At 39.8% G+C, this 20,478-nt stretch overlaps 2 protein-coding genes, 1 long non-coding RNA gene and 1 other non-coding gene across 4 annotated transcripts in view; 2 read left to right on the top strand and 2 right to left on the bottom strand.

The window, feature by feature from the left end:
* The window catches only part of eogt (EGF domain-specific O-linked N-acetylglucosamine (GlcNAc) transferase), a 20,048-nt gene extending 12,647 nt beyond the window's left edge, over nucleotides 1–7,401 (bottom strand). Inside the window, exons 1-7 of the mRNA XM_032513467.1 lie at nucleotides 7,321–7,401; nucleotides 5,685–5,939; nucleotides 4,807–4,907; nucleotides 4,400–4,508; nucleotides 4,065–4,159; nucleotides 3,886–3,990; nucleotides 169–275 (exon numbers count right to left, since the gene is read on the bottom strand). Of these exons, the coding sequence (XP_032369358.1) occupies nucleotides 169–275; nucleotides 3,886–3,990; nucleotides 4,065–4,159; nucleotides 4,400–4,508; nucleotides 4,807–4,907; nucleotides 5,685–5,888 (721 nt within the window). The 5' untranslated portion in view covers nucleotides 5,889–5,939; nucleotides 7,321–7,401. The remainder of the gene's footprint in view (nucleotides 1–168; nucleotides 276–3,885; nucleotides 3,991–4,064; nucleotides 4,160–4,399; nucleotides 4,509–4,806; nucleotides 4,908–5,684; nucleotides 5,940–7,320) is intronic.
* Nucleotides 1–16,318, top strand: part of LOC116687826 (uncharacterized) — a 17,341-nt gene extending 1,023 nt beyond the window's left edge. Inside the window, exons 2-3 of the long non-coding RNA XR_004331638.1 lie at nucleotides 5,176–5,179; nucleotides 16,156–16,318. This is a non-coding gene — a long non-coding RNA (uncharacterized LOC116687826). The remainder of the gene's footprint in view (nucleotides 1–5,175; nucleotides 5,180–16,155) is intronic.
* Nucleotides 2,973–3,044, top strand: trnae-cuc (transfer RNA glutamic acid (anticodon CUC)). Its single transcript has one exon. It is a non-coding gene; the product is annotated as a tRNA-Glu (tRNA).
* Nucleotides 7,799–20,130, bottom strand: tmf1 (TATA element modulatory factor 1). Its single transcript, XM_032513466.1, has 17 exons — nucleotides 19,540–20,130; nucleotides 18,052–19,448; nucleotides 17,145–17,248; nucleotides 15,954–16,080; nucleotides 15,749–15,854; nucleotides 15,032–15,174; nucleotides 13,635–13,801; nucleotides 12,354–12,510; nucleotides 11,619–11,711; nucleotides 11,349–11,505; nucleotides 11,065–11,257; nucleotides 10,303–10,372; nucleotides 10,128–10,220; nucleotides 9,902–10,024; nucleotides 9,631–9,789; nucleotides 8,725–8,850; nucleotides 7,799–8,640 (listed from the first exon to the last, which is right to left on the bottom strand). The coding sequence occupies exons 1-17, from the start codon at nucleotides 19,673–19,675 to the stop codon at nucleotides 8,500–8,502; spliced, it is 3,492 nt and encodes a 1,163-aa protein (XP_032369357.1). The 5' UTR covers nucleotides 19,676–20,130; the 3' UTR covers nucleotides 7,799–8,499.
* Between the last annotated feature and the right edge of the window lie 348 nt (nucleotides 20,131–20,478).

Genomic DNA, 20,478 nt, shown 5'->3' on the forward strand with positions numbered 1-20,478 from the left:
TCAAGCTTGCAATACATTACTGTTACATTCCAACAAGGTTTTTGCAACGTGGGAGTTTTGATGGAACTCTTGTTATTGCATATTGTACATAATAAGCATGTGTATTGTTTTTTATTTTTTAGTTTGTTGTGATAAGAGGAAAAGTCATGTAAAGTATTTGTTACCTACCAGCATCCAGTTTCATAAATACAGTGGGTTTTTCAATGACAACGTCACAGTGTTCATCCTCTATAGGATGAAAGTCCAGCTCTGTGTATGTCTGCAGCTCAGCATACCTACAAAACAGCACATAACATCAATTCAGTATTGTAAATAGACTTTTCATAGCTCTGCATTAACATAGTACAGGTGGCACACCAGGGAAATAAACACTACAACCACGTGTAAGGTTGGAAAGCATTAAGAAACTGTGGCAGACAGCGATGCATAAAAATGTGATATTTTGAGTGTGACTGTTGGTGCTTTCATTTAAAGGTTAACTTCAAGGGGTGAGTAGTATGGTTTGAGAATAAAAAGTGACGTGCCATCGATAGGTAACTTAAATTTCAGTCAGAACATTTCTGAAGACTTTAACACTTAAAGAGATGTTTTGCAGATTTAAATCTAGCTGCGATGGCAGTGTGTACAGATGATCAGTGTTTGGCTTCACAGGCACATGCCTACCAGCTGAGCAAAGCTGAGCAAAGCAGCGGAGGTCTGCCGAGATCAGCCAGATGACGCTGAGATCCGCTGAGAGCTCATCAGACCTCAGATGCTCTAAACTCTGTGCACTGGTGCCACGGAGGCAAGCCAAACATCGTTCATCTGTACACACTGCCAACAAAGATCCACAGAGACACAGAGCTGGATTTATATCTGCAAATTATCCCTTTAATGAAATGCATCTTACAAGACAATGAAAGTTGGTCCCTGGACAACTCAAAATAATAATGTTTGGTTACACAGAACATGTTTAACCCTCTATTGCATGTTGTTGCCATATGGCAACAAATTCTTTTTCTTAGGTTTTCACAATTAACCATGTAAAATGCATTGTTTTTGTTTAATTGTGTAAATAGGTCTTTTATTTGAAGATGTACTCATTTGATGACTTCACATACCCACAGAATCCTCCCCCCCCCCCCCCCCCCCCCTTTTCCGGACATGGTGCCACACTAAAGATCCAGCTCCAGATCAGCCAAATGTAGTTGATTTTCTCAATTTAGAAGCATTTCTTTGAAGAAAAAAAATTCAACTGTTATCTGGAACAAATAAACTTTAATTTTTCATCATTTAAACCAGTTAAAATGTTGTATTTTTCTGTAAAAGGCTAAAATTAATTGTTGCCATTTTGGCAACATTATCAAATATTTGCATGAAATGTGTACATTTTGGGCCCAATGGGCTCAATGAATTACTATAACTTTAGGCAACTCTAACACTGTTTGCATTATTTATAATATTTTAAAGAAAACATAAATGTATTTATATTATGTTATTCCAGCTATTTTGTAATTAATATATTATCTAAATTATAATTACACACTAATGTAATGAATTGGTCACCATAAAAATGAGTTTTCCAAGGAACTCATGTTGGCGCATTCAAAATTTTCTGTTGGTCCACTGGCATTTATAGTCAATATACCCTTCTGGTTTAAATGGGAGTTTCCCAAAGGAATTATGTATCAACAATATGTTTTCAGTGGGTATATAGTTTTAGTAATTTTAAGTTTAGGGCATGTGTTGTGCTTATTTTTGCCCCCTAATCAAGTACATTGTATCCATGTGTCTTCTTTCAGGTGTATATGACAGATTTATTACAGTGCTATTACTAATAATGATTAAAAACTAAAATTAAAACTAAACTAAATTTGACTGTAAACACATTGTGCTATACATGTTGATACATATAAGTTGAATTTGTTGGGTAATTATTTCAATAAAAGCATGTTTTTAAAGAAATAATGGACTTTTTGGCACTTTCCACGAATGCGCGTTGTTGCCATATGGAAACAAATTACCAACTATCCCCCCTTCAATTTTTTTTTTTTTAATTTTTTTTTGCAATTGCATTATTTAAGCATCCGGGAGTAATAAAAACACATCAAGACATTTTTACCATGTTTAAAAAATAATTCATGCAATAGAGGGTTGGAATATGACATTATAAATTGCTATATTAGGTGCATATTATGAGAAAAACTGCACAACTAAGGGAAAAAAGCAACATGAGCCAGCCAGTAGTTGAAACGAGAATCTGCTGATCCGTAGTTAGACACGTTATCCATTGCGCCACTGGCCCACCGGCCCAACACATGCTTCTGACAAAGCACAAGCATGGAGCAGGAACTCCACCCCCACATTCCAGACTGCCCGACCCCCCCATCCGTTCAGGACTGCTTTGGAAGGGAACGTGTTTTTCACTACCTTAATAAATATAATCATAACAACAGAAACATAAGATGCAATGTAAAAGTAGACAACTTACCTGAATCATCAAATAAAGACATCTAATAAATGCTGTAGTCTAAGAGATGCATTTCTTTCATATCAGTGAGGTGAGATGGACTGAGTTAATTAGTTCTGTTTAACAAGACAATGCAAAGTCACTGCTGAAGATGTGTCATGTTTCTTTAATTCATTTAGCCAAGAAGTCTCTACGGCAGGGGAATGGAGAAGCTACAACTCCTACCGTTGGCAGCCTGTTGTTCTTATGGATAACTCCACATTCCTCTGTAACAGATTTTACAGACAGACTTTAATATTTTATCTACACTGTTCTCCCTCTAATGGAGAAGTAGCTGGTCTGACTCAAAGTAGACATGACACATACTGTAACTGCTAATTCTCCAGGCAGGACATACAGTAAAAATATATACAGAGCACCACCTAATGACAGTCTGTGTTACTACATCTAAAGAATCCCATCCTGCCAGTTGGCACACATGCCATTCAATCCAGAATACAAGTTACCTAAATGTCAAGTCAACTCCCTGGTGGTCTAGTGGTTAGGATTCGGCGCTCTCACCGCCGCGGCCCGGGTTCGATTCCCGGTCAGGGAATGCAGTTTTGGCCCTGTCTATTGACTAAAAGCCAAACATAGATGGGGGCATGCATGCCAAAAACAAACAGCTGACATCTTGCAGCACTCACCATGATTTCATTTACAAATTAAGGAACAAACTGACAAAGATTGTTCAGTGTCACTGGTGCCTCCACATGAAATCATGAAAAGCAATTCACAAATCAACCTTATCAGGATACATAAACCATGCATACAAAAACAGGGTTTTCCCTTTCATTATAAGGCTTAGGTGCAGCACCCAAGCCATTCTGGTCACTGCCTAAGCCAAATGAATGGAACTAAATTACTTTTTTCTCAGATCTAATGATTGCAGTTGGTCCCCAGTGGACTCCTTTAGCAAGTTTTGTCTTTAAGATTTTTGGGTATTATTTATTTATTATTTGCTATAGCTTTTCCAACATTGTTTCATCTATATATGGTAATAATAATGCTCTAAAATTAAGTAAAATTGCATTAAATTAAAATTAAAATTATAATATTTCCTTGAAAGAGGACCCCTAAACCCCCTTGCTTCCACAACCCCCAAGTCTTCCACAAACCTAGGGAAAAAACACTGAAAAAACATTTGCAACATTAAAAAAAAACTGTGCTCAACGACAAAACGGCAAGTTCCTGGTGGTCTAGTGGCTAGGATTCCGCGCTCTCACTGCCTCATCCCAGGTTTCGATTCCCGGTCATGGGATGTGCTTTTGAGCCTCTTTTAGAGACCACAGAGTTACCTCCAATTCCCAAAACCTTCCTCAAAAGTAATTGGCTAAAGCTCAGTAATTGGCTAAAGCTCAGTAACTGAGTGTGTGAATGTGTGTCTTCTGCCTCACCAAGATTGCAAAGGGCTCTTGTGCTCTCCCTCGGCAGCAAGAGCTTGCTTGTTCAGTCTGCAACGACCGCCAATCTCCCCCTTCTGAATGAAGTCCTCTTTGTACCTGCAACATAACATGGATGTGTTTGTGTCAATGTGATGTTTTGTCATGTACATGTCACTTTTAAATATACTGACCTCTCATGACTTCTGCGCGGCTTACGCAAGTCCAGGTAAAGGTTAGTTGCCTTACAGAAGCGAGTTTGGCTACTACATCTTAATGAAGAGTCCCCCTGGAAAAATATTAACAGCAGGTGATACATATATATATACATGAATCTGGACCTTAGATATTGTGAGAGTGTTCTCTATACTATACCATACTCTTCCTTCACTACTGCCTTTGAACAGCTAATTATTCTCAAGCATATTGTCCATGGACTCTTTTGTTCAACACTCTGTCTGTTTCTACCTGTTTTTTCTTCCTGTTGACTCAGTAGGCTTGTGGAAACTGAGGAAATGAGTAAACTTACTGGCTTGCTGGCCTTGCAAAGTGTTTTGAGCTCAGAGAGACGCTCCTTGACATAGCCAAAATCAGCCTGCTTCCAGAAAAGCTCCTGTGCTGTCTCCAGAGAATGGGCCCTGACAGACCAGAGATTTAGGCAGATCAGCAAAGTCAAAACCATAATGGTTCATCAATAATGCATGCTATAAATGAGTACACTATTACTTAAGAAAAACAATGAGACTGTGGTTCAGTAAATTCAATACCTATGAATTAAAGATCACAATAATTTGAAATGCTTAATACTACTGAGCACCTGACATATTGATGGCTGCTAGGAGTTTGGAAAGTAAATTATGTAAACTGCATTATACTTCTGAAAAGAAAATAAGTGGGAGCATAAAGTGTGTTAGAATGTGATTTGAGGAACAGTACCATCCAGATTCAGCTTTGGAACAGACTGGGTAGCTAAAGCGCTTCCTTGGATCACAGTTCTTCTCGTAGCCCCAACAGGCAGATAGATCCTGCAGTGCACCCTGTTGTAGAACAGTGTTTGTGTGTGTGTGTGTGTGTGTGTGTGCAAGACAAAGAGGGAGAGAGAGAGAGAGAGAGAGAGAGAAAGAGAGAGAGAGAGAGATTCATGTAGTGGTGTGTGAAGAATTTACCATCAAACTACCATTTTAAAAGGACAGTGATGATTGAAACAACAAAACTGTGACATACAATATGAGAAGTAAAACAAAAGGGGTTTCCCTGTTGAATAGAAAGCAGACTCTGTGGGCACACACTGAAGGGTTAGGACAGTCCTGTTGTTTTTTACTTACTTAATTTGACTGATCTTATTTTGCAATAATCATGGCATTCTATCCCTGTTTTTACATTCATTCTATGTCTTTTATCATGTAAAGCACTAGGTGCATGTATTACCTTATTGTAATGCATTTAGAGATGTATTTCTTGTGTGAAAGGTGTTACACAAATAAAGTTTATTATTATTATTACTTGCCAGCTACAGGAGAGCAATGTCCATTTACACGCACATCAATGTAAAGAAATTACATAATTCAAAACTCCAAATGAGTGCAAACTCTATTAAATAATGTGCTGCCTATTCTGAGAAATCATAATTCTGCTAGGTTACACAACACTGACAGAAAATACAATTTTTTATCAAGTTTCATTTTATTAGTCAGGAGATCTAAATTTTAAGGCATTTGACGGTCAATTAACAAAGGGCTTAGTGAAAGCTTTGACTCACAGTACAGCAAAACTAATTTGCTACCACTCTACACTGAGAAAAGTGCATATCTTACCTTAAAAGGGCACAGTGGGTCCAGGAGGCATTGCTTGGCGATCCTCTTGTTGTTGTAGAGGAAGTAGGGTACGTGCTCTGGCAGCAGGGAGATCCTGCTGTAGTTGAGCAGCGGTGCTGATGGTTTGCGGGTGGTGATCTCAGCCTTCTCAGTGGTGACCACAGTGAAAGAAAAAACTAGGATCAGCGCTACAAAGAGCAGCATAGTCAGAATAACACAGACATGTGAGATAGCCGCCTCTCTCTTCACATCATTCTGTGTGGGAAAAAAAAGAAGAAATAGAGAGACACACTCAGACTTCTCTTGGTTGAAAGCCTAACACCACAGTTAACAAGCATGTGAGCACAGGCAAGTGTGTGGGAACGTAGCTCCGGGCAAATCTGAGCGCCTCATAAGGAGAGGTCCTGTTGCAGGAAGTATTGCTGACCTTTTTCCGTCTGTTGTCTGAGCAATCATAACGGAGTCTGAAGGAACAAATAAAAAATTCTGTCTGGTGACCCACCTATGCTGTTCCAGATGGCCAAATCAGCATTTACCCATGAGACAATCATATTTTCGTGATCCATGCAATGTTAAGTCTAGGATGCATGTGCTTACACCACCCACAACCACTGACAACACTCACTCCCAAAACCAATGATCAAAGCATATTAGTGTGACTGCAGTTATTGCAATAACCACACTGTGCTGTATAACAATAGTTTCCAAATCGTTGAACGTCTGAAGGAGCTGAGAAGCCCTGAAGTTGCTGTGTGTGACTTGTAACAAAATTATAAAACTGTCTGTACAGTGCGTTTGGTAATAGGTTGTTAAGAGTTAATAAATCACCAGTCATTAAGATGTTCTCAAAGGGCTACTTCATGGGGGTTATAACAGGTAAAACAAAAACAAAAAAACACTTCTGTACGGGTGTAACATGTTGCCTAAAATTACCGTGCTGGATTAAAACAACGGCTCTTTCTGAGATACTTCAGGAGTAAAACTACATGTGAAAGCGCGGAGCTTCCCAGTCTTCTGGTGGCATAAGCTAGTTGTAGCCAATTATCTTAAGCTTTCCTTTAACTGTTTATGTCAGGCAGGGGATTTTGTCCACTAGCCCTATAGTCAAATGTGCCCCCTAATGTTATTTACTCATCTTTTTGTCGCGCGTGGGCTCACAGAGAAGAAGCAGACTTCCTTTTAGCAAGCTAACTAGCTCTAATAGTTAACTATAAACTTTTAGCTAGCGTCAATTAGTAGCTAAGCTTAAATAGCGTTAACGTTGCAACCCGCCAAGAGGATCACTAAGTGACGTGATAGGAATGTAAGATAAATCTTAAGACTGAGGATATATGTGGAAGTAGATAATAACGCATTAGGTACTCTTTTTTTTTTACAGGGGATAATATATGAGAACACTTTATTGGAGGCTAATGTCTGAAATATTTAATGTGGTGGCTAACATGTAGCGTTAGTTCAAAGGCAAGATCCCTTCATGTTAATTTAAGCTGTAACGTTACCGATGTGCCAGCAAAAGAGCAGGATAGGGAAATGTATTAAACATTTCCACGATACAAAAACTTGCGACGGGCACAAAACTCAATTTCAACGGTCGTCTAAATAAGGCTGGTTTGAGTTTGAGTGAGAGACAGTTTACCTTAATGTACAGCCTGCTATTGTTCAGACTGAAGCGATGATGTTGCCGGTGGTCGCCATAACACCGGAAACCTTATACCGGTCTGTAATACGTAGCAAGAGCCACAGGGCGGTGCTGTGTACTTCCCTTTGTCTTTAGATCACACCTGATCCCAAATACTTCATCGTTAGGTGCTCTCCAAACATATTTTAAGGATCATTTTACTTTAAATGTTGACATCAATTACACCATACATCAGATACTAATTAGCTAGATAATACTGTTTTCATAAAATATGTTTCACAACAGCTTCAACATTTCCATAAATGTATAGCAATTTGGTTGATTAAATGTTTCCTTTTAGAATAGGCACTACACGTTATGTAGTATATGCTTGCCTTTTCATACGATTTTAATAAAATTCACAAACATTTTGTATAAGTAACTCTTTTACAAGTATGGGTAGTCTTGTGTAAAATACAGATTGGACAACTGTTTAAAATTGTTCTGGACATGGAGATTTATTTGGAGACTTTTGTGCAACATTAAGATAATGTTGTAAAGTATTTTTATGAATGCAATTAAAATAATGACTTCTGTGTGAATCCATACAATTCAAATTAAGAATATCAGTAGTGTTCACCACCCAAATAAAAGGTTTATTCATTTACATATTTATAAGGTTTAAATCCAATCTTCAGGATTTCAATCACAGACTACTCTCAGGTCTATGCCACTTTTTGTTATTTCTAAAGAGTTAAGAACAATACATCAATTTCTCTGTACACTATTTTTTATATATTTCTTAAACCATTTTGATTATGCATTAAGAAATAAACAAGGATGGATTTGTATAGTGCAAAAAAAAAAAACTTGCCCATCTCCTACAGTTAGAAACTCTCTATACAATACTATGTAAAATGTTTAATCATGATCAAGTCACAAAGATTTTAAATAGACACCCTACCATGAACTCTGGCTAGCCTTCATACTGTTCTGTAATAATACATTGTATATTTTGCATAATCCCAACATTCCCACTTAAATATAATATGCCATAATGAATTAAAATGAAATGGATAAAGATAAAGATAAAATAAGTTTAGCATTTAAATTCTCTGCTCTATGTTTTTGGATATGTGGCTGAGATGGTCAAATGATTTGTTTGGGAGTGTCCCAGAAGTAGCACAGTTCAGTGAATTATTTCTGGTTCTTCAGCAGTTCATCAATCTGGATTTTGTACATATTTTTCACATCTTCAAGGTCCAGTCTCAGCTCCTCTGCCTCTTCAGCCTTCTCTCCATACATCTGCAGGATAGTGTTGTGCCTCTGCTCCAGATCCTGCAGTGCACAGCCACACAAATTAGAAGAACTTCTGCGAATACAGCATTAATGTATCCTCTATTTGCTCAATACAGCCCTAACCTTGAGTTGAACTTTTAACTTGGGGATGTCGTTCACCATCTCCTCCATCTCATCGTTTTGATTGGTGAGTCGGACCAGCTCTTCTGCCATCACAGAACGACTTCTCTCCAGACTGGAGATCTCAAGCTGCAACAACAATCGGGACAGACGGAAGGTAATAAAAAACACTCAATACAAAGCTGCCTTTAAGTGCAGGACATTACTCTTTTTTATCTATCAAAATGGTAATTTAGCTGCTGACTTGTTATTTTCCACACCTAAGATATATATGTATTTTTTTTTTTTTTTTTTTTAATTGTAAGGAAACACAGATCAGGCAAGCATTCTGTCTGCAGACATGTGCTGCTGACGTGTAGATAAACCAATAAACTAATTAGTAAAGTCTTAAAGTGCTCATATTGTGCTCATTTTCAAGTTCATAATTGCATTAAGAGGTTGTACCAGAATAGGTTTATGTGGTTTCATTTTCAAAAAACACCATATTTTTGTTGTACTACACAGTGCTACAGATCTTATTTTCAGCTCTTATTTTAGCTAGAGAGTGAAGCATCTCACTTCTGTTCCATCTTTGTTGGGAGTCGCATATGCGCAGTACCTAGGTTAGCACTGTCGGTTGCAGAGTATGAGGGCATGCCACGCTAGAAGCTAGGCAAGCATTATAACGTGTTACAAAGTGATGCACTTTGTCACGGAAGTAAAGGCTGGACTAGAATAGAGCTGTTTAGAGCTGTTTATGAACAGTGTTTTCTCTGGAAGATGGTGAGTCCCTATGGTGTGGACTTTGGGCTTTTTCACTTAGTAAATCTATAACGTGCATAAAACGATATATAACAAAATAAAGTAAAGGGAAAAAGTATAATATGGGCACTTTAAGTACCCTTATGTGTTTTTTTTCTTATTTGCTACCTGCAGTTGTGCTATCTCTCCTTCTCGGAGTTTGAGCTGAGACTGGAGGTTCTCTATGACGCTGGAGCCTCCGGACAGCCTAGCGGCCTCGTACAGGTTGGTCCCGCTCATAGACATAGACATGGTCATTGTACCTAGAGAGTGGTCTAAACAGTCATCCTGTTGAAGAATGAAACACAGTACAGGGCCCGTCAAGCTTTGAAAATCCAAGCATGGACAAACTGATCTTCATTTCTAGATTTTTTTTTTTCAATTTTTCCCCAATGTGTACCTGGGAAAAAATAGAGGTGTGTAGACCAGCATTGTCTGCCCCACTGATGGAGCTAGAGCGGGACAAGGAGGGTGTGGAGGAGGCTGGGGGCTCTCCTACAGAGTGGGTCATGACCTTTCGCTCCTGATAGGGAAACATTTCACAACTATTAGGGAACAGAATAAAAACTGATGAGATGAAACAGACCAAAGATTAATAATCTTCTTCATCTTAAATTCTCCTAAACCTTTTCCTTGAGTGCTTCATGTGCCAAGTAGCATTTCTTCTTCTCTTGCTCCACCTTCATTTTCTCCATCTCTAATTGATTGGTCAGCAGCAGCTGGTGAAAAAGCAAAAAGAGGCACATGAGGAAGTTGTTTCATAGAGGAGAACAACAAGAGTAGGAAGAAGCATAATGATACCTTTTCTTTCTTGGCCTCTTCTAGCATGCGAATGTGTTCTCCTCTCAGATTTTCCAAATCAACATGCTCCCTACATTGAGAAAACAAACAATCATCACTATCAGTATTAAGTGGTCATATTTTCATATTGTCTTTCTCACAGCCATGCGCGGGTAAAAGGATGCATGGATTTACACCTTCCAATAAGAGCTAAAGAAATTCCGAGCCAGCCAGGAGTCAAATCTAGAATCTTCTGATCCGTAGTCAGACGCGTCATCCATTGCATCACTGGCCAAGCCACAGCAGCAGGACTTCTCACAAGAGATAACCCGGTGACACAAAGCATGACCGCATGACTGCTTCTGTCAGGAGGGGGGGGGGAATCCCCCCGGCCTCTCCTTTCACTTGACCCCCCAAAGGGTTTTTGTTGTTAAAAAAAAGCACTTCAGGAGCTTAGCATTACAAGGGGAAATTAAATTTTTATTTACCCAAAACCTATGCCATATTCCCCCACAAAAATGGTAAAACTCCATAAAAAAGTTAGTTTTTAATGTAACTCTAAACAGAAGAATAAAAACAGAACTTTTCCAATGGGTGTCTACAAATGTTTTTTGGAAACAATGAACAAAAATAAAACCAAATACAGACAAGACAAAAACACTGCCATTTTGAGTCGGCTACTGTATATAGCACGTATTGATGGTTAGCTCCTTAATTAAAAGAATAAAAGGGTGAGGCGGGTTATCATCCTCTGTAGGCGAGTTTTAAATTGTAATTTGTCACCTGCAACTCTCATCCTCCAGTTTTTCTCTCTTGTTTTTCTCAGAATCCAGCTGCGCCAGAAGCCGGGCCTTCTCCTGGCGTAACAGGGAATTCTGGGACTCCAGAGCGGCTAGCTGGGACTTGATGGACAGAAGGTCTTCTGTTGCTGATCGCTCCTTTTCCACAGCCACGGCCAGCTGTGCATGGGCATCCGCTGTTGAAAAGAGCAAAAAAAGATGTAAAGCTTTTTGCTCAATTTGCACAATACTGTATTTTGGTGCTTTTTGACACATCCTGCCTCTTACCTAGTCTATCAGAGATGTTCTTCTCAAGTTTTTCCCAGGATGCCGTCTGTCCGCCCAATGAGGCCTGTAAGTTCTCAATTTGTCGCAGTAGGGGCCGTGTTGCCGAGGTAACACTCTGACTGAGTTCCTGGTTCCTAGTCTCTGCTTCCTGAAGCCTCTGTGGCAGATGAAAATAAATGCTGTGCATTAAATAAAATTATGGTTGTTTTTGAGTCTTGTCAAAGGAGAACTAGCTTGGTAGGACAACTTCTAACCAGCATATTATGTTACCTGCTGCAGCTCACTGATCTCCTCCCTTAAATAATCTTCTTTCCTTGCTTGCTGTTGCTCAGCTCTCTGCAGAGCAAGTCTCAGATCGGCCACCTGTATACAATATAAAAATGGGTAATAAAGGATGTCCTGATAAACTTGGCAGTGTTTGACATTAAATCAGAAACTCATCCAACTTACTTTCTACTACTTACTTTCTTACTATCCAACTAACTTTCTTTCTATGTGTAAAATTAAATAAATTACAAAATAAGTGTGCATTAAAAACATTAAAGTCTCTGCTATATTGACATAGGTAACTCACCATTTCTATCTGTCTTAGGTAGCATGCCCAACAAAATGACCACCAACATGCTGTAAACATATACTGTTACAACTCTGGTGGTATCCCATGCATTAAGATTTTGTGAATGGAGGCAAATGCAGGTAAATAAAACCTGGGTTTGTCGTGCCTGTGTGACTGAGTAATCACTATAGGCAATTGTTTGGGTATCGGCTGCAGTATCTCATGCACCACATAAAACAAAACCAGTTGCAAATAATAGTTGCACCACTGACTCACCATGGAGGATTACAGTGTAGTGAGGATAAACCAAAGCCTACTGTAGTGTAAACTTTACATTAATGTATGCTAGGTGGGCTAGGTTGCTTGTGCAGCAGCAACCCCAGTGGATCTGATGAGCTTTACTTATATGCATAGCAAACAGACATGTCTACAGCATGAGCCTGTGTTACCTGATTGGCCAGAGCCTCCTGTTGCATCCTGGCCTCCTCCTGAGCCTTCTCATAAGCCAGGCTCAGCTGCTCCTTGGCCTGTGTTTCCCTGCTAAGAGCTGCTTCTTCAGCCTCACTGGTCCTGCTGACATGTGCCTTGTGAAGTTCTGCCAGTTCCCTGACAACAGAGATGTAGAAGTAGACCATCAACATCATGACCCTATTACAGTGCCGTGCCTATTTGTAAGTACAGTGGTACATTTGTTATTGTTTGGCTCTCCACACTGGACCTGAAATGAAAGAATGACAATGGTGTATTTATTATTTAAGTATATGCTTATTTGTATGTATGATCATTACTTTCTGTCCCTTAAAAACCAGACCCTATTTTAGGTGTGTTTGGGACGTGTCCAAATCCACTTTTGCTAGTTTGACAGCAGCGTGTGCCAGGCCCATGGTTCAAAAGGGTCGTACCTAGAGTCTTCATTATTTCATATGTGTTGTTTGGGCGTAACGTGCAATAAACCAATCAGAGTGTCATCTCCCATTCCCTTTAAATGCCAGGCGCGTTAGGACCTTGGGGCATTGCTATTATGATGGTGCATTTGCACATATTATTTGTAATCTTTTGTAGGAGTGTGTGCTGCTGCGCTTCCCTGTGTGTGTGTGTGTAACAACATAGAGTGCACGCGCTGTGGACGAGCCTAAGCGCATTTTACTAATGCGCAGTTTAAATAACACTGAAATGCTGCGTTACTGACTTTAGACCAAGTTTTTGTTAGTCAATGTCGCGATCACTTCCCACTGCCTTAAGATAGCAATACGCCAAGAATTCACCTAAACACCAGCACGCCCATGGGCACAAAGATGGCCGCAAGTGCATTTACTATTTAAACGACGTGGGCACTGGCCAAGAAATTGATAAATGCATTGGTCTTAAACTAGCAAAGACACTTGCGTCGGGCTTTGCACTGCGCCGGGTGCAAGATAGGGACCTGTGTATAAAACTGGTTACAATTCCCAAACTGTTCACCCATTGTCAACGTAAAGACCCTCACATTAAAGGTGGAAGTCAACACTTTAATCTTAATTTTGTTGCATCATTTCAAATCCAATAAACTTTAGTACCACACAATTAAAGCGTTGCTTTCCAAATACTTCTGCACTGTATACTCTGTCAACCATGAAATAATATATTGAAATGTTAAAACAAAATTGATAGCTTCTGAAGTTAGATTTACAGTAAGCGCTCTTCGTTGTTAGTATTTGGTGTCAGTATCAATAGGGTGTGTTACTGTTTACTTGTAACAGTTGTCCAGAGCAGCTTGGAGGCTCCTGTTCTTCTCCAGCAGCTCCTCAGACTCTGCCTGCAGCTTGCCCAGCTCCTTCTCCTGCCGCTCCACCACAGCATTCAGCTTCTTAATGTTCTCCCTATGCTGTCTCTCCACCTCCTCCTTCCCTTCTAGAACCTAAACACATAAAACCAAAAAACTGAATTGTAGCCATGATTATACTCAATATAGTTATTTAAGCTAATCATAACTCACACTATATAATCAGTAAAAGTACTAAAAGGACTAAATGGCAAGTATTTGAATAAAAACAAGTTGTGTTTTACCTAGGTTTATAATGGAAGACAAAGAGATAGCAGTAATGAATAGTGGTAAACTAAAAAACAAGTCCCATCTGGTGAGAGCAATTAGTGATTTTTCTAATGAAAAGCCAAAAACATATCAAACAACGAAACATCAAAATGATCTCAAGCTAATTTACTGTGTCTCTGAACAATACCAAACCCTGACTGGTAAACCTCCCTTCCTCTTATTTAACCAAAGTATCTGAACTTGAGAACTAAAATGCTGCTAACTGAAGCAATCAAAACTAATTTCAGTTTGAATATGTTGACTGAAATTAGCCCAAATTTTAAACATTATTGATCCACGTATTCATGTGCATAAATGCCAATGTTAACTCAACATTTAATTTAGACAGCACTAAAGTGAACAAACTAGGTCGAAAAAACGTAATCAAATAATTAAGAGAAGGTTCCTCTGACTCAAAATGTATAGTGACCACTTCTGCCCAAATCCCCAAACCTCAAAGTGCATAAAGGAACACGCCAACGTTTGTTGAAACAAGGCTTATCACGGTCTCCCCTAGCTGTAGATAGGTGGGCCGACGCATTTTTTGTCTCATTGCATGCATCGTTTTAGTCCGGTGCAATACCGGCAGCGCCGCCACTAGTTAGCTTAGCGTAGTAAATTGAATTCTATGTTGCCGATTACAACAAAAAACAACAACAACAACAACAACAATGCGTATTCACAACAAGTACAAATACCAATGCAGATTAAGACTAGACAATTTCCTAGGCAGATCTTAATTTGGGACTATATTGGGTTGAAGCACAGACAAAGCGCTGACCTAAGCCAATATCTGCCAAGAAAATTAGCAACATAGGATTCCATTCACTACGCTAAGCTAGTAGTGGCGCTGCTGGTGTTGCACTGGACTAAATCAATGCATGCACTGAGACAAAAAATGCGTTGGCCCACCTATATACAGCTAGGGGGAGACTGTGATAAGCCCTAGTTCAACAAACGGTGGCGTGTTCCTTTAAAGCAGTCATTTAACAATGGCAGGGTAAAAATTATTTCCATTGTTAAATTGACATTTTTAAATATGTACAAAAATCTGACCTGCTGCAGTTGCCTGAGCTCCTCCTCCTGCTCCTTGATTTTCCTCTGTTGCTTGGTCATCCTTGCGTCGCTCTCCTTCTCCTTCACACGCAGTTTCTTGATGATGTTGCTGTGTTGCAGCTGCTGCTTGGACAATTTTTCACCTAAGAGTAATAGAAACAAACACCTACTAATTCAACTTAGGTAAAGTCCAACACAGATGCTGAGACAATACGTCTGAGCAAAATTTCAGTAACAAGGTATAAAGTCACCAGCTGTTCTTAAAACCCACACTCTACTCCTTCAACGTTGGTACTGTATATGCATGATTCCTTGAGCCCTAATAAATTATTTGCTATAACTTTGAAATTTTGGTGGCGACACTTTTCCATCCATTCATTACATTAATCAAAACACGACAAATGAGTATTTCACGGCTCAGTGCACTTGCCTATGCCTACTCTTTGTTCAATACCTTATGTGCACTTCAGCAACTTTTTATGAAATTAGACACAGTAACGCAGCTGTGGTACCTATTCTCCAACTGGCTCTATGGTAAAGGGTAACTACCGTTTTTGTTTTTTTTCGTAACCGTGTTTCCGCCAACTGCAGCAATCTTGCTTAATACTGGACCAATGTCAAAAGATTTCTGAACTGTACAGCCTGCCTAGAGTAGAATTGTGTGTGTTGGTTGAAGGGAATTATTATAGTCTGCTACATAAATTACTGTAGTATTACCTTCTTCCAGCAGGCCTATGATCTGTTCTTCCTTCTCTTTGATGATCTCCATTGTATCGCTGGAGTGAAGTCGTGTAGAAAGCTCTTCTCGCAAACCTTTTATTTCCTGTAGCATAGAAAAATGTGATCTTAGACATTGACACTTTATATATAAGTCTTCGAGTAGAAGGAAATTAGAGCCTTGGGTCAATAAAATGCGATTTACCTTCTTGGCTATGTCTCTTTCTTTACAGGCCAGCTGAGCCTTCCTCTCTGCATCGGCTATGCGCTGGGTGAACTCATCTTTTAGGGACTGAACAGTGGAGCTCTCCTCCCTCAGGCTTATCACTTCACTAGAGGATGAATGGACTCATTAGTGTAAGACCTCATTTTCAAAATCTATACATGCTTTTACTCTGCACAAGTAGACTATTTTATATCCTGAAAATCCAGAGTTCTTGCGAGAGCACAATTTTAATTTGTTCAGCGAGTCACTCTGGCATTCAGGAATGATGCTCATTAACTATACCCTTGTAGCCAAGCTGCACCAATTACATCGGTGTATCTGATGTAGGCGGGTCAGAGGCGAGCTAAACTACGGTGGCCCTGAGAGGCCACAACATGCAACATTAAGAAAACGCACACAAATAGAACACAGTCTGCAACAATAAGAAAACACAAGCAATAAACCACAACAGAAGTGTTTCCAAGGGACACTTATTATTGATGCACACGTGCCTCAACCATTGGCGTTTCAATCCGTGTTCTTCTTCCATTCAAACAATTTTCGCCATTTTATTCATCAATAAATTCACTTCTGAGAACGTTTTAGGTGAGAAATGAACTGTTTAGATTTCAAATATAGGCAGTCTTGCAAAAATTGTTCCTGAATTGACAATTTGCTTCAAAGTTTTCAGAGTTGAGAATCTCCATAAAGGGATGCGACAGCCAGCTAGCACCTGCCGGGGCCGCTAGCTCATTGCTCGGACAGTCATGCTTGGAGACCCTGCTGTAAGCTGAAGGTCTTTAAGACCGGCCTCGTAAATAAGAGGTTTTTATTTCGCCGTTGACGGATCGTTTGTTAAAATATCACAACACATGTCCATCATAACATCAACGGGGCACGCACGGTCTGGATATCCAGGCTAACTATTTTAGGCATTTAACAGTAACATTATGACAACATCACTTTAAAATGTCAGCAGTATTTCTGTAGTGTAGTTACAGTAATTACATGAATACATAAACAGTTTATAAAACATTAAATTTGTTAGTTTCATAGAAACAAAAATACAGGGCTACTTTGTGGCCTTGTCTGATCTGGATATCAGTACATTAGTTGCCTGATCAAAAGACCTTTCTTATCAAGAATATTTACAGTGCCACTGTGCACCAGGTGTGTATGCCATATACTCACTCTTTGAGATTGTCACACTGCTCCTCCAGCCTGGCCTTGTCTTTACTGACTGCCAGCAGCTGAGACTCTCTCTTCTCAAGGCGGCCCGACAAGTCGTCAATAACCTACAACATGTCCACAACATCTTACTGTGTTTATGACAGCAGTTGCACAGCAGAGCCTACAAATGTAAAACATACTAAGGAAAGTAGAGTTTGGTATTAAATACATTATAAGAGTACTATGGCTGCCTTCTTCATATAGCATAGCAAATTCTGGGACTGAGAAATACTGATACTTGATCAAATGTTTTTGAACAAAAATGTATTATTATTGGCAGATATCTTTAAACAAACTAGTGTTCTTCAGCCACATGGCAAAATTGGGAATAAAGCTATTAGATGGGAAAAAACACAAAGTCTTGGACTGGCCAACAGGCTCTGCAAAATGTTCAAGATATGAAAATAAGACATGATAGTCTAGCAAAGCTATTTACTTCTATTTTGCATTCCGCTAATGGCTATGCAAAACACTGGGTTGGTCTAAACAAATGTGTTGTTACTTTTTAAATGTTTCTTTTTGATTACTGCAGAATTACAGTTTAATTAATTACTGTACTTATATCCTCTACATTTCCACACACTTTTTAGAGCAGTTTAAGACTTGCATGGCCTAATATACACACACAACTAATCTATAAGTATTTCTCATATTTTCTTATCAAAGTGTTGCTGCAAAGATGATATACAGTATAATGGAGGTAGGGTGTTTTTGAAGTTGAACACTAAACTCAATATTTGTGTATTCAATATGAACCACAAAGCTATATAGACTTTGTAAACCAACAAACATTTGTAAAATATGTACATAAAACAAATCTCCACAATTGATTCGACAAGCTACATAGGAACCCAATAATAATTGCTACCTTTTGAAGCTCCAAAATCTGAACTGTTGAGACACTTTTCATCTCTTCAGTGATTGGAGGAGTGATCTGTTCTTCAGCTTTGGAGGTGGGATCAGACAGTGGGTTGGCCTCAGATTCCTGTTCCTGTTCTGTCAACTCTTCAGGCTGCTCACTATTAACAGGTGTCGCACTTCGTCCACTCTCCTCCATCTCATCCAGCGACTGCTCCCTCATTGTTTCAGTTAAGCCCGCTTCCTCCTCTTCCTCCTTCTCCTCTTCCTCCTCCTCCTCCTCTCCCACCTTCTCCACTCCTCCATCTTTCTGATTCTGACATACAGCTGATGACACTGTTAAAGGAGGAGGCCCTGCAGTGACAGAAGCTAGCGTCCGACTCCCAGGAATCTCATCATCCGAGTTAACCTCACTGACACTCCGGCTATCCAACGACTGCACACTGAATGAATCGATGCGCTCAAATGCATCCGAGGAAGAGCCGCTGCTCTCTGTGAGTTTAGAATAGTCCTCCAGACGGGGGAAATCTCCACAGGCGGAGGCAGTGAGAAGCTGAAAGGAGCCCTGCATTAGGTGAAGGCCAGCCTTGCTCTCCCCTGTTTCTTGTCTGGAGCTGGCTGAGCTCTCACTCAACACAGAGTCATGGTCAAGCACTTCAATGTCACTGGTGGTAGAGGTTCCTGAAGAGAAAGCGCTGACTGGAGGAGAGGGGGTATCATTTTGACGGTCCTCCACCTTTGAGTCTTTATGCTCTATGAGACCTTCCTTAGAGGACGGGGAGGGCGAAGGATCAGAGGGTGTAGAGTTCTTAGGCTCAGAAGTGACAGCAGCAGGTTCAGATGAATCTATGGTATCCTGCTCAACCTCGTGATCTGATGCTGTCTGTGGCTGCTCTGTTTTTGAGTCTACAGAAACTGTAGCGCTAAGATCTGTTTTTACACTGTTTTTTTTACTGTCAGGGTTACAAGGAAGATCGATGGAAGAAGAAGCAGGGGAAACTGGCTGCAGGAGGATAGTGTCTGCATAAGGTGTTGTTGGTGAGGACTCAAGCTCATCTGGCTGGCTGACTGTCTGATTCTCTTGACTCTCATCTGCAGGTTTTGAATTTTGAGTCTCTACTTCTTTTTGTGCCACAGCCTCGATGGTTTCCTTTTCCTTCTCCTGAGGCCTTATTTGAGACTTAGTAGGGGGTACAGACACTACCTGGGTGCTGGTGCCACCTTGTACATCTCCAGGTGGCAGAAAGGCACTAAAAAAGTTTTCGGATTCATCCACAACTGTGCGAGTAACAGGAGTGGTGATGGCCTCAGAGGAAGGCGGAGTGGTGGTCTTTTCTTCAAGGGGTGCTTCCCACTGTGTCATCCCCCATCCTCCACTTAATGACAGCTTTCCCGGTATTGTAACATCTGACGGAAAAGAAATTGTGCCAGTTTAGGAGCTATCCAAAATTTGCATATGGCAACATTAGCTTTTACCACCCTATGTTACACTACTTACCATCATAGGGCTTTACAACTGTGTCACCCCATTGGTCCTCTTCTTTGATGTCCAAAACTCGGTCGATTGACTTCTGAGCTGTTGTTAAAGCTTGTTTAGCGAAGCTGGACAGGTGAGATGCGTTGAACCAACTCATTTTGACTGTTAGGCTAGCTAGCTATCACCAAGTTCGTCAATTTTTAAACGGATTAAAAATGGAATTTGGCGTTACCACACAAAGCAGAGCAACTTGAACGGTTTCTGCATTTGTCGTTATCAACGGTAACCTGGAGCGAACAATATTTTGCGGTGTTATTCTGTCCAGAAACGCTTTGTTGACAGCTAGCTAGCTTCCACTTATCCCAGTAACGCAATACAGTAACAGCTCGCTAACTGGTCAGTTGGCATTCAAAATCGCATATCTCATGTAGAAATACAGGTATGACTAATACCGTAGCTATATAACTCTGCCACAACGGTCAAAGCAAAAGCATCCCCATGTTTAATCCAATCTTTTTTCGTCTCCTTTGCTCGGCCGTCATCGTTTGTTTTGGTCGGATACAACTTGTTTCCTCACTAGCATTAGCCTATTCGCTACTTCCTTTCCACGTAGCATAAGGACGTCATCATCCGGTTTAAGGATTTTTGTTTTTTAAATGATGAAAAAAATAAAAATGAGTATGTCTAGCCAACAAAGTCAAATCCGCAAATATTTGATATTTAGCTCAATTAATTATAGGATACATAATTGTAATACACAGACATTAGCTCAATATATTTGATATGCTTTTGAGCATTTTGGATGTTAGCAATACCTTGCAAATGTAATTCTCAGTTTATATTGCTGCATGGAAAAAACGGCCTCTAAAGCAAAGTTGATCGTATGTGTTGAGGCCTAATTCTACATACTACTACATACCTGAGTAGATATTGATCACTCCCACAATTTCACGTAGGTAC

The sequence above is a fragment of the Etheostoma spectabile genome, chromosome 4 (genome assembly GCF_008692095.1).
Source record: "Etheostoma spectabile isolate EspeVRDwgs_2016 chromosome 4, UIUC_Espe_1.0, whole genome shotgun sequence".
In the NCBI taxonomy this organism is placed as follows: domain Eukaryota; kingdom Metazoa; phylum Chordata; class Actinopteri; order Perciformes; family Percidae; genus Etheostoma; species Etheostoma spectabile.